General features: G+C 53.7%; 4 protein-coding genes across 4 annotated transcripts; 3 read left to right on the top strand and 1 right to left on the bottom strand.

The window, feature by feature from the left end:
• Positions 1 to 1,105: 1,105 nt before the first annotated feature.
• RHO25_011089 (uncharacterized protein) lies at positions 1,106 to 2,053 on the top strand (the record flags this gene model as incomplete). Its single annotated transcript, XM_023602038.2, has 3 exons — positions 1,106 to 1,163; positions 1,223 to 1,964; positions 2,017 to 2,053. 3 exons carry the CDS (start codon positions 1,106 to 1,108, stop codon positions 2,051 to 2,053), a joined length of 837 nt encoding a protein of 278 aa, XP_023451355.1.
• Positions 2,054 to 3,031: 978 nt separating this feature from the next.
• Positions 3,032 to 5,605, top strand: RHO25_011088 (uncharacterized protein; the record flags this gene model as incomplete). The annotated part of the gene is made up of 1 exon (XM_023602039.2): positions 3,032 to 5,605. The coding sequence occupies one exon, from the start codon at positions 3,032 to 3,034 to the stop codon at positions 5,603 to 5,605; it is 2,574 nt and encodes an 857-aa protein (XP_023451360.1).
• Positions 5,606 to 7,350: 1,745 nt separating this feature from the next.
• RHO25_011087 (uncharacterized protein) lies at positions 7,351 to 8,654 on the top strand (the record flags this gene model as incomplete). Its single annotated transcript, XM_023602040.2, has 2 exons — positions 7,351 to 7,407; positions 7,455 to 8,654. 2 exons carry the CDS (start codon positions 7,351 to 7,353, stop codon positions 8,652 to 8,654), a joined length of 1,257 nt encoding a protein of 418 aa, XP_023451362.1.
• Positions 8,655 to 9,066: 412 nt separating this feature from the next.
• On the bottom strand, positions 9,067 to 11,979 carry RHO25_011086 (uncharacterized protein; the record flags this gene model as incomplete). The annotated part of the gene is made up of 1 exon (XM_023602041.2): positions 9,067 to 11,979. One exon carries the CDS (start codon positions 11,977 to 11,979, stop codon positions 9,067 to 9,069), a length of 2,913 nt encoding a protein of 970 aa, XP_023450747.1.
• Positions 11,980 to 13,516: the final 1,537 nt, after the last annotated feature.

Genomic DNA, 13,516 nt, shown 5'->3' with positions numbered 1-13,516 from the left:
GACTATGCCTCAGAGTCGCAGAGATTCGTCTACGTGCAGCGGACTAGTCCCAAGTGCCATCACGCCGCAAAGTCGGATGCATGAAGCGTCTGCAGAGGCATCGTGGCAGGCAGACTGTGGAGCATTGCTATTGCGAGGGTTTCGATATTGAGTTGGATGATGTGGCAAAGCATGCAGCAGCGCAGAGCGAAGTTCGCAGATGGGACGCTCAGCAGAAGGTGCCACATGGCAAGGAGAGTCTGCTCGGCGCTAGAAATGCTGTCGTGATCTCAATGTGCAGCAGAAGCCCTGCTCGTTCAGTCAATGCCAGCTCATCAACACCAGCTGGACGTTTCAGCGGCGCCCGTCACTCGTGCCATGTCATCGGCGTTGGTCGGTCCGTGGTGAAGCTGCCGTAGCGTCGCCGTCGCGGAGGAACAGCTGCACGCGACTTCTTTCGCGCAGTGAGTTTGACTGGTGCTGCACGGCGTGGGCGGGGCAAGGATGATGGTGGCCAAGGAGGGAGTGTTGCTGTGACGATGTGGCCTGCCAGCCGCAGCTGGAGTGCTGATAGCGTGAGAGTGGAGTGGGGGAGGGGAATTATCAGCGAGCAGCATAACAAACAGGCAAGCCGTCACATGTGAACGCGGCTCAGAAAATGAAGGCGGCAGGGGACACACGTTGCACAGGAGGAGGAAGGTGCAGCGGCCTTGACCCTCCGATCGCCGGCAAATGACCGCATCAATACCTCGTCGACTTGACTTGACTAGTGAGCTCGTGCCGTTGTGCTCCTCGATTGTAACCCGCTGCCCCTCCCCGTCACCATACACTAACACTGTTGCTCTGTCGAATACTAAACAGTCCTCCTCTCAACAGCAGCAACAACACCGCTCCCTCCACCACCGACCAAGATCCCGCGGCGTCGCCCGCTGCACCCAACACGCCGCTTCCCCCTTCCCTGGCCAAGCAATCAGGTTTCTAGCTTTGTACCTGCATGACCGTACGGACCTGTCTCATGCCTTCACGTGCGATTGTCTGCTGACAGTCTTCTTTGTACAGCCTTCTCTTGTTGCTGCACTTCAGCTCGACTCCCTCGCTACCGACTCGCACACCGCACATCCGCAACATGGCTCAAGCTGTCGCCTCGCCGCAGTCCCCTGGTTCGTTGCCTAAGAGGCCGAAGGGTATGCCGTCCTGCTGCATGCGAAACAAATGCCACATGGACTAACCGCCACGCTTTTAGGTATCCTCAAGAACTCGAGCTCCTACCAATACACATCGCCAGACGCGCGCACCAGTCCCACTTCCGAGCACCGACCCAGCTTCAGCAATAACGATGGCGCAGCCGATGGGTCGCGTCCCGCGATGCCAGCACGCGAGCTGTCCGAGAAGGAAATCGTCCAGATGAACACCGAGGCCAACGCAGGTGGACACCGACGCTCCAGCAGCTCCGGCCAGCGCGCAGGCTTAGCTCGACGCCAGTCTTCGCAGACAGATGCCACAACAAACGGACACAGTCATCAAGATAGCGACCAGCAGAGACTGAAGTGGGACGAGGCCAACCTCTACTTGAACGAAGGACAGATGGGTGGTAAGATGAAGATCGACGAACCCAAGACGCCATACGCTGGTCGCTACGATCCGACTGAGGACGAAGACGAGATCGAAACCATCAACGCTGAAGAGCTCGCGGTAGATGAGTTGGACATGAAACCACGTGCCCGCAAGGCCTCCGGATCCCGTGCCAAGGAGCGCGACATCCCCGACATCGACCTTGGCGAGCCAGAGATGGACCCTGCCTCACGTCGAGAAAGCGATTCAGAGCGTCGTGTGCACGTTGACCAAGACAAGGTCGACAATGACGAGGGAAATCACGGCGAGCAGAACGAGGCAGACATGACTCATGAAGAGCGTGAGAAACACCAAAAGTTTGAGCAAATGCGCAAGAAGCATTATGAGATGAAGAATATCAAGAACTTGCTGGGGTATATTACTCCCCTGTCTCCGGTGATCAGTCCTGATGCTGACGGCTCACAGCCACCCCGAGGAACTTGACCGGCTCGATGACGAGTAGACGAGGTAACGAGTATAACGAAGCATAGCATTGGGCAGGAAACATCGGAATCGACGCTCTGCGATTCAGCAGTGTCGCGGCGTTTAAAGTTGGCATTCGAATTGGCGTAGGGAATCTCGTCAGAGCACAAGGATCTGATGCACTGGCATTACATGAACTGTAGTATGACCATTTTCGGCTCTCAATGGAAACAGTCGGAATACAGACTTTATCGATTCGCGGACGAATGGCGCTTTTGTGGAGGAATGGATGCGATTATTACCGTAGGTTCTGGGGTGCATCATGCGCTGACCTGCATGTGAAGGTCTTGGATCGAGATCATTTCCTTCGCCCAACTGCAGCCCTCTCGATGAGCACGTGTGCCACACAAACTTTTTTCCAGAACGCCCATGGCAGCCTTTATACGCCGTACAAGGAACATGCAACGGAAAAATTGCTGACCAAGCCGCCTTGTCGTTCGTTCGGTTCGTTCGTGCCGTATCTCAACCCCGGCATATCGCAACCGAGCTCTTGGCCCGGTCCGAAACAGCACTTCCCAGACTTTACTTCATTTATTTGTTGCAGTACACACTCGATGCAGCCGCCGGGCCGCCTTTCAGCAAGCCGCACGCCACTCTGACAACGCCATGTGGACGAAGCATCTAGACTGAGACGCATGTGGCACAACAATATGGATTTATCAATCTACTTCTTGCTTGGCCTGCAATTTCATTCCGATGTACGACCGCGAGGAGCATGTCGAACTGCGAGCCAGTGCGGAATATAATAGTCCATATTGCCTCCTACACAGTGACTTCTGAGTAGGTATCGCACAGTGTGCGCCAGGTCGCTACGTTCGCTTTTTTTCATTGCTGGCTCTTGAGAGCAGCGTCCCTTCATTTTTCAGACTTCAGCTTCTTTGCGACCTTGTTTTATTCAACGACTTGTGCAGTGCACAGTGCAAGACCTCCTGGAGGGGTCTGATACTTGATCTCCAGGATGAAGTTTATTCAGCTTACCGCCGCAGCGCTTACGCTTGCAACCGCTTCCGTCGCTCAGGTGTTCTCCAGCTACACTGACGAGGATGGCGTTGTCCTTTGGCAAAATACATTCGATCCCAAAGTGGGTGCCGGAAATGCCCAGGTCGGTATTGCACTACCCCCAGCCGATGCAGCCGATCTCAAGAACGAATACATTGGCCGAATCGTCGCTCCTATACCGGAAGGTGGAACGTGGTTTGGAATCACCCATACAGCGGGTATGACGGGCTCTCTACTCCTCATCACCTGGCCAAACGAAGGCAAAGTCATGACCTCTTTCCGTCATGCTTCTGGATATGTTGAGCCTGCTTTGTACACCGGCGACGCCACACTTAAAGTCATCAACTCTTTCGTCAACGAATCGCACTATGGTCTGACGTACAGATGTGAGAACTGCTGGTCTTGGGATCAAGATGGAGAAACCGGTTCTTCTGTTCCAGCTACGACTTCTGGTGCATCGCAATTGCTCGGATGGGCTCAAGCTACTGTTTCACCTACCAACCCAGAGGCCACCGATGCGGCGATTGTGCAGCATGCCCAGGCTAACATTATGGCTGCTGCTGTTGCTTCGGCGAGAAATACTGATTACACTTCTTGGATCTCGCTCGGGACGCCTGAGACGCCTACTACTTCTGCTCCTGTTGCTAGTGGAACAGCTGCGCCTGCTCCTCCCTTTGGCGGCAACTCGACCGCAAATGCAACCGCCACCGCAAGTGCGACGACTACTGCACCGGCTGCACCATCTTGCACAAGCGATCTGACAATCACGAATCGCACTTGGGATTACATTGTGGTTGGCTCAGGTGCAGGTGGTATTCCTGTCGCGGACCGTCTTTCAGAATCTGGTGCTTCAGTCCTTCTGATCGAAAAAGGACCTCCATCTACCGCTCGCTGGGGAGGTTCGCTCAAGCCGGACTGGCTCGAAGGTCAGGAACTTACCCGGTTCGATGTTCCGGGTCTTGACAACCAGATCTGGGTCGATTCAGCTGGCATCGCATGCACAGATGTCTCCGTCATGGCCGGATGTGTCCTTGGTGGCGGCACAGCAGTTAACGCAGGCTTGTGGTGGAAACCAAACCCAGCTGACTTCGACTTCAACTTTCCAGATGGATGGAAGAGCAGAGATATGCAAGGTGCCATCGACAGGACGTTTCAAAGAATTCCTTTCACGGATGTTCCTTCGCAAGATGGGAAGATCTATCAAGGTGAAGGGTATGATGTTGTCGCTGGAGCTCTGGCTGCAAGTGGCTGGAAGAATGTTACTGCTGGCAATGCACCTGCACAGAAGAATCTTACCTTCTCGAGACCGAACCACATGTTCTCGAAGGGTGAGCGAGGGGGGCCGCTGGCGACTTACCTCGTGACTGCGAGCCAGAGGCAAAACTTCAAGATGATCACTGGCACTTCTGTTACTCGTGTCATTCGACAAGGCAGCCGGATCACTGGCGTAGAGGTCGATGCTTTCCTTGAAGGCGGGCTTTGCGGCCAAATCAAAGCTCGAGCGGTCGTCCTCTCAGCTGGTGCCTTCGGAACGCCGAAAGTTCTCTTCCGATCTGGTATCGGACCTCAAGCACAGCTAGAGACTGTCCTCAGTGCTGAAGGTGACAAGATGATTCTTGAAGAGGACTGGATCAGATTGCCAGTCGGAGAGAATCTGGACGACCATACGTCGACAGACATCGTCATCACGCATCCCAACATCACCACCTATGACTTTTATGGCGCATACAGCGATCCGATCCAAGCTGATGTAGACTTGTATCTGAGCGACAGAAGTGGTATTCTGGCGCAGTCTGCACCAAACTTGATCGCCATGTTCTGGGAGGAGATCACAGGCACAGATGGCATCACTCGCCAGCTACATTACTCAGCCCGTGTCGAATCAAGCCATGACATCGACAGCCCCAACGCAGTCTCCATCACGCAGTACCTAGGTCGTGGCTCCACGAAGCGAGGCGTAGCGACCATCACCAAGGCTCTGAACATGGTCGTCTCCGAAGTACCATACCCCAGCGACGGCGAGAACCTGGCTGCCATCAAGACCAGTATCCAGCACGTCCTCACTGCGTTTTCTAAGAACCCAGCGATCAAAGTCGCCTACCCCTCCCCCAACACAACCCTCGACGACTGGATGAGCACCTACCCCCTCACAACCAGCTCCCGCTCCGCAAACCACTGGATGGGCACAGCAAAAATGGGCTCCGACTCCGGTCTCACAGAAGGTGGAACATCAGTCGTCGGTCTCGACACAAAAGTCTACGGCACAGATAACTTATTCGTCGTCGATGCTTCGCTTTTCCCTGGCATGGTGACTACGAACCCTTCGGCTCTCATTGTTGCAGTGGCAGAGCAGGCTTCGAAGAAGATTTTGGGGGTGGGATTGCCGAATGGGACGCCGGGAGGGGATACGGTTTATGAGATTGGGACTTATCAGCAGTGTGGTGGGAAGGATTGGAGTGGTGCGGTGAGTTGTAAGGAGGGGTGGAAGTGTCAGGCTTGGAATGAGTATTATTTTCAGTGTATTCCGCAGTGAGCGGGATGATTGGGGTTTTGTGGATGGTGTGTCGACCGAAGTTTGGTGTGTGCGAGCCTTCTAGTCGATATACTTTCGCGTTGGACGCGCTTTCTTGCGTGGCAGATATGGCAGTGGTGAACTTCGTTATTCTTTCCTCTTTCTCCCGTTCTGCGACTTCTTCTTTGAGACAACAGCTTACAACATCCACTGATAACGCCTCTTCCACAACTCGCCTGAGCCCGTTAATGACGACCAGGTACAGTTCGCAGTTCGCCAGGAAGCAGCATCAACCTCCCACGCGAAATCCTTGTGCAACGCACTGGCAAGATGAGGGCCAACCTTGAACCGACAACAGCCATCAGTACCCGCAACAACGCCGCACTGTGCTCCCACTTCACTGCGTTTCCCGCTGGATCATAAATGCGTCACGCGTGCTTTCAGGTTCCCTGTTCCTGTCCCCCAAAGGTCTCATCGGAGATTGCGCTGCAGAATACTGTATCTCGCATTCTTCATCACCTCCGTTGTCCTATCACGTCTGCGGTGCTTTGCGGCGGATACATGTCGGCGTCCTCCACTGGACAACGAGTGTGGTACCGATGTCTAGCCGGACGTGGAGGACAAGATGCAACGCAGCGAGAGAAGTTGAGATGCCGAAGGGATCGGCCGAGACGCACGGAATCTCCACCATGGAGGGACTTGGCAGCAGGACCCTAGGACCCTGCCGCTATGTATCGACCACATTCCTCGACTGTTCATCGATCAATGCTCATGTTCCAAAAGCCATGAAGGCATGTCATGCATCCCACCGCATCTGGTTTCAAATTATGGTGTGATATATTGGCGGACTGGTCATCTGGCACTCTCAGCTACGATGACAGCATGGTTGTCAAGGTAAGCAGCACGAAGAAGCTCTCCCAATCTGAGCTACCCACCCTCCACACACAAATTCGGCAGATTTCGGGAGAAATTGCTCTCTGGAATAGCTGTGTGCTGCGCTGGCCTGTTGGGTATAGGCGCTACTAGGTGAGTCGCCGACTCAACGACTACTGCGAGCAGATTTTGCGCCATCGGGAGAACTACAGAAGAGGCAGCGTCCGCACTTGAGCGATCGTAGTTCACGCTTGTAGTGAATATATATATCTGCTGGGGCGGCCCGCACATGTATTATCCCACGCTGCAGGTCACACACCCTCTCTGCATGCACGCGCGACACAACGCATTGGCGAGGCGGGAAGAAAACAACCACAACTTCCGCTCCCAGCCATAGTGAGGGGCGCGAGCTCTGCAACTGGTCCAAAAGCTACGCATCCCACGCCTTCGCCTGCAGGGCTCTCTCGGATCTGGGGTTAACAACCTGGCTGCACGCGCAACACACTGCGAGCCACAGAACATCATCCACGACATTCATTCAGCAACTTGCGGCTAAATCGCAGTGACGTTGTATCACTTTCGCTTGCACCCGCGTGCTGCAGGCAAAGGCCCAGAGCTCGTGCCGAGTATATATACAAAGCTGACGTCCTGCCTATTACGACCGCGCATCGATCTCTTACTCTGAAGCACGGCATCTGGCATCATTTTGGAAACATCGCGACATCTCTGGCCATGAACTTTCAAGCTGCGATTGTTGCAGAATATCCGTTGCCTGTTGAGAACGTCAACCGCTGAACGGGCTTTGCATGAGTGACTCAACATCACGCCCTTTGTCATAACTTTGCATAAATACCAACCCAGCCTGTGGAACAACGTTTAAATTTTCATCGAACATGGGACAACCGATTCTGGAATCGAGCACTTTGCTCAATGCTAATATTGGCTTTCTTGTGAGAATTGCGATATCGTCCGGTGATTCGACGCTAATTGTCGACAGAGAACACATCTTGCTATGATTCATATCCCGACATCAATATGGTCTTTGTTTCTACAACCTATACTTGGTCTGCTGCTGCACAACGACCTGCGAGACGAAGATGGCGCTACGATACCGCCGCATCGACCCTGGTGTCACTGGAAGCCTTTCACGAATGTATCGATTACGCCACAAGAATGCAGCATCGTCTGTTCTCGAGACGACGCCGAAGCACTTTTCAGACCCCTCATCGCAAACCTCAGCGCAACGCTACAAAAGCAGGTCTCGATCAGCGAAGAAGATTACTCCGTCATCACGATCGGCGGCGAAGGCCTTGAAGCAGGCCAACGAGTCCTCGACCTAACAAGTCCATTAGCATCAGCCGGCATCCCCATCTTCTTCATCACATCCTACTACTCCGACTTCGTCCTAGTCCCCTACAGCTCCCGCTCAAAAGTCATCCACGCCTTGGAAGAACGCGGTTTCGTCTTCGAAGCCGACAGCGAAGACGGTGAAGCAGGCCATATGACCAACCCAGCCTCACCGCTCCTCAACTCCCATGCCCGACAAGGATCTTCCGGATCGTCGTCTTCGAGCTCAGCAGAAAGTTACGGCTTCAATTCCATGGTTATCCCTACCCGCGCACCTCACACTCCGCCTCCGACTACCATTTCTGACTTACAAACCCGGACTTTTAAGATTCTTGCGAGGAATAATATTACGCCTTTCGTCGACCCTTCGATTGAGTTGGTTACTTGTGCTGGGTTGAAAGATAGTACTCCTCATTCTTCCGAAACGAATTTCACTGAAGGGAAACTCCAACTTGGTATTGCGAGATGTCTTACAGCATCCTATCCTCCACCGAAATTCTTCTCCGTCACACTCACAGACAACGAATCCGCCTCTCTAACACTGGAAAAACGCCTCTTACAATACTTTCCCGAAGATGGCGAGGAGATTCTACTAGGAACACAATCGCCTGAGCAAATCCCTATCACACTAGATCTGAAAGATTTACCACGGGAGAGTACGGGAATTGTTTGTGGAGTGTCGAGTCGTTTGACGGAGGGGATGAAAGGGAGGATCAGCGCGACGGAAATGTTCAATATGAGTTATTTGAGTACAAGTCGTGCGGGGCATGTTATTGTGTATGAGGATGAATTGGCTGATGTGATGGAGGCGTTGAGAGGAGCGCAGATCTTGGATGAGGAGGGGAAGTAGTCAAAGTAAAGTTGGCAAGAGACATGCATGCAAATGAGGGGCATGTCTAGCTCAAAACGATCTCAAGTGGTAGCTCTTTGAGCGTTGCCCTTGCTCGAAAACGTGTCATGAAACAGTGGTGAATTGAAGATCAGGTGGTAGCGTGAAATGTATCACCACTCACTGTACGATGGTAGCACCTCAAACACGTAGAGGCAACTCGGTGAGAGCCAAAGATACAATGTCTATCGAGGAAAAATTCCAAAAGCGCCGCCCCCTGCCATTGTGTGGTATTTCGCTTGAACGCGGCAAGTCCCCAAAAGAAAAAGTAAAAGAGAGTCGTAATCGTAGCTCTCTTCCTCTCGTAATACACACCAGAGAGCCCACGCCATCACTCATGATGCTTTCACCTCGTATTCTATCGAGAGAGATACTACTCCCGCTTCGAGAACGTAGGACCAGCACCCAATGCCCCACCGATAACTCGACTGAGACTGCGAGATCTCTTATGACTGAGTCCTCCGCCCTTGGTCGAGAGATTCGTGGATCTACGCGTGTTCACCTTCCGCAGGCCAGTAGGGTCTTGGTCTCCGCCAGCGGCAGCAGTCATAGCCTGATCTGTGCGGCTTTGCGGCCGGGTATGCTGCGCAGGAAGTCCGTTCTCGTCCAGTTCGCCGTCTTCCCAAGTACGAGCCTTGCCGTTCCTACCAAATAGGTTCTGATTCTCCTCCGCGAACATACTGCCACGTCGAGTCAGTTTTCGTTGGGCTTCCTCGTGCTCTTTCTGCTGAAGCTTGTCGCTCGGAAGCAGGATGGCGCGATCGAGGGCGTATGGGAGACCACGGTGACGACCTCGAAGCATCATTGCAATGATGATAAGCCTCGATATTGGTCGAAACTGTGCTGAGAAGGAAGTGTTGGTGTTAGGGTAGCCGAGTGACAGACCGACTGTTCCGTAAGCCGAAACAATCTCGAACAGTACGCTGAACATGGTGAATGAGGGCTCATTCGTGTTGGCAATCTTGTCACCCTCGACGATTGCGATGATGAAGAGTCCCAAGAAAATGTACCACAAATCAAAGGACAGCTGCCTACGCAGATGTTGACTGACGTAGCTTTGCTCGTCGTCATCACCAGCTGCCTCCTCGCCACCAAAGATTCCAAGCGATTTCTCTTCGTAGACGTTCGTCCTTCGAAGGGTGATGGCGATTGGGAACACGGAGATGTACATCATTATCATATAACTGACTTGAATCGCCGCGTGAAGGTCTGCCAGATTGACTGAGGCGAATCCTGCTGTCCGGGTCGAAGCAGCCTGGAACCACCCGTTGAGAACTCTGATTCCCGGATGCAGATTAGCGACCACGTCCTGGTTGAGATCCAGAATGATGAAGAAGATCAGGTCAATAAGATTCAGCCCAATCAGCACCCAAAACAACCACCACGTGGCCTTGCTAGGAAAGAGCAAGGTGAAGCAGCGGCGTGGATGATCGAGTAGGAAGCGAAGTTCTTTCCATAGCTCACTTTCGGATGTGACGACCTTGGACAGGATCCAAATGATGAAGCGCAGCATGCACGGAAAGCCAGTGTTGCCGATGATGATGAGGAATGACCCAAAGAGTAGAGGCAGCACCGCACCTTGGAATTCAGTCATCGAAGTCGGGACGATCGTGAAGCCCAGGTCGTTCAGCATAGAGGCTGGGGTGAACACGCCCCACCAACCCGGGTCTTGATGCCAATATTCGACTCTGCTTTTCCATGGCTCGGTATGCTTGATCCAAGGGAGCAACACAGTCATGCCCAGGGTGTGGAAACCAACGTAGTAACCGATCAGGATCTTGGCCAGTGTCTTGAGCGCCCGATATTCGATGCCTCCCAATTCCTCGCGTTGCTCGGATGTGAGGCCCATGAACATACTGTTGCGACCTGTCGTGGCAGTCCAGTCGAAGTACGGCATGGGCTCAATGTTACTCGGTCCCGTGAGATTCGTCCAGGCTCTGGCAAAGCTACGTCGACCCTCAGTAATGTTTGGGAAGCGGGACTCCCGACGCCGGCCTACGCCGAACATGCTCAAGATTCTCCAAAGGCGAGAGCGCTCGTGGGTGGACTCCTCGCCGTCCTTGTCGTCTTTACCATCTTCGGTCTTCTCGTGTCCTTCGTCTTTACTCTTAGTGGTCGCCCGTTCCCGATGGGCAGGATGGTCGGGTACGTCAATAGTGATACCGCGTCTAACCTGACGATCCTCGTGAGAGACCTCGCTGCGACCACCAGCACTCTTAGGGCGCGTGAGGGACGCCCCGCCTGCAGACACCTTTGTGTGCAACCGTGACATGGTGGTATCCTCGTCCAGTTGTTCTGGTAATTCGCCCCGGTCGAAGTCTCGTGGGCCAGGTATGTAGAGTGCGCCACCTTTCTTTGCGTTGGCCTGTTGCCGCTCTAAAAACTCGATATGCTTGGATACATCTCGGTGCTCGGGAATGCGTGAGATCTCAGGGGACTGACGTCCAGATCTGGGAACCTCATCTGCGAAGGTGATTTCTCTGTGGAGTCTGGGGTTCAGGCCCATGAAGGGGGTATCTGGCTCTTCGGTCGGCATGGAAGACAGCTCTGGATGTTGAGCCGTGGGCACTACTATCGTCGATTCGGAAGAGCCAGCCTCGTTCTCTCTATCCTTGCTATTCGTCCTGCTCGATTCCGGGGACTTCTGCTCTACACTCTCCAGTCCGATGCTCGGTCCAATCTTCTGTTTGAAATGTTGTCGTTTCGTCTCCGTGTCCTCGTCGTTGCCGTTTCTATCGATAAATCGTGCGGTGTCTGTGTCCACCGTGATTGACTTCTCCCGAACGCCTCCAGCTTCCAACTGGCCTGCCACGTTGTCTCGAGCGTCTTTATCTCCGCGCATCTGGCTTCTCGATCTGCTCAGCGTGAATCTCGTTCGCCCTCTCTTGGCCCGGGATTCCTTCACGATATGCTCGAAGCGCTTCTCAAACCAGTATAAGCGCACGAAGACCACGAATGTATTGATGAAGATGGGAGTGCATATGCAGGTGACGAGCATCATGACGACTTGCTGGTAGAGGAGGAGGTCGTTGACATCGATGGTGTTGAGGCCTGATTGTGTCGCCATGCCAGCGGCGAAGAAGAGAGCGTCGATGTAAGCCAATCCGCCCGCCGCATAAAGCATGATGGAGCCAATGATGGTCATGCCCACCATGAACATGTAGTGTAGGGTAATGAAGTTGAAATGCGGCTTCCTCAGCGACTGCTTGCTGGGAATGAGGGAGGCCAGCCAGCTGCCCACCTCTTTCAATGGCGACAGCGGGCCATCGGTGAAGGCGCCCGCCATGTCGACGGTGTCGCGGATTCGATGGCGCAGGTGTCGATGTCGAGGACGAAACAATGCAGAAAGTGAAGATAGAAGGTCGTCGGTTAGACCTTGAGTCTAGTGCGTGCGGGTGGGGAGCGCATGGTTATTGTGCACAGCTGCTGACCATTGTGAGTGCCGAGAGACGTCGACGGAGGTGAATGTGCGACGGATCAGGGACGTTCACAAGCGGAACTTGGAGTGAGTCGCGGGTCGCGGGAGGCGCCGAGCTGTACTGCCACGTCGACGGTCGTGTGGGCAGTCGCTGGTGGTGAGAGCAGTAGGAGTGCGAGAGTACGGTCTACAAAGAAAGTCGAGAGTGGTAAATGCGCGCTGACCAGGCGAAGGCGAAGCCAAGGCGTTAGGAGCAGGCCTGCGCACGCGGCTGCCGCATGCCCAGCGATAGCCGAGAGCTGCTGCACGGCCGGTAGCATGTGCTTTTGCTGCTGCTGATGTTCGTGTCCCTTCGCTCATCCAACGTCCGTACCACATATGCGCTGGACAGTAAGATGACGTCTGCCCCGTTCCAAATTTCCTTGAGAGAGCCGCTGTCTACAAGCCTGATCCCGTCCAGGGAGCTGCAATCATCGCAGAGTTGCCACGACATGCAGTAGGGTACACATCCCTGCTACGCTCCAGCAGGTCCGAATGCTTGTTCAAAGCAGATCAGCACTGCCACTCGCATGCTCACCCTCGGACACATGGCATTTCACGAGGCTCGATGTCGGTGAGCAACGGTTGACCGACATCCTGACTTATCCGTCGAGCGACTAACACCCTCCGGCCTGCCACGCTTGAGCGTGTTTCGCAGTTAGGGGAAAGAGCTGCGCTGCGACAGGACGTATCAAGCTATTGTCACAAGTTGTGGAGTCCACGCGTATGGCGTGCCATGCATCTGGAGCACTTCTTGGCCTCAGTTGATGGCCTTCTTCACTGGAACTTGGCAAAGCTCCTGTCTCACGCCGCCATCGCTGACACTTGTTATGCCATTTGCAACGGCCTCCGAGTCATACACAATTTGTCGACTGGATGAGCCTCGACAGGCAACGATATGACCACCATCAACACAAACTTCCCAAACCGGGCAAGCCTCGCCTGCTGGCCTGTATAAACAAAAAGCAAATCTCAAACTTGCTCTGAAATGGCTAGTTCAAGCAAAGGTACGTATTCTTCTCGAAGGAACGCATCGCAAGCTGTGACGCACGAGCGTTACAAGGGTTGCGTGGGGATTAGTTGCACAGTAGCTACTTCACATGCATCATCTGACAGAGAGCTCGCCATTGCGGATACGGTGGACGACAAGTGCGGTAGCACTACAAACAGCTCACAGAACTAGTGCAAGCTCATGAAGCTGCAACGACTGTACTATTCGATGGTGAGGCGACTTCGAACATCACTTGCTGTTTGATGCCTCATTCCAGGATATCCTTGAATGGCAGATGACAGTTGTGTGTTTCATCGCTTTCCGGTCCATCTTTGGCGAAAATACTTGCAATTACCGCATAAGAGCCTTGACAAC

The sequence above is a fragment of the Cercospora beticola genome, chromosome 7 (genome assembly GCF_033473495.1).
Source record: "Cercospora beticola chromosome 7, complete sequence".
NCBI classification, from domain to species: Eukaryota; Fungi; Ascomycota; class Dothideomycetes; order Mycosphaerellales; family Mycosphaerellaceae; genus Cercospora; species Cercospora beticola.
This window is presented reverse-complemented; position numbering and strand designations above follow the sequence as displayed.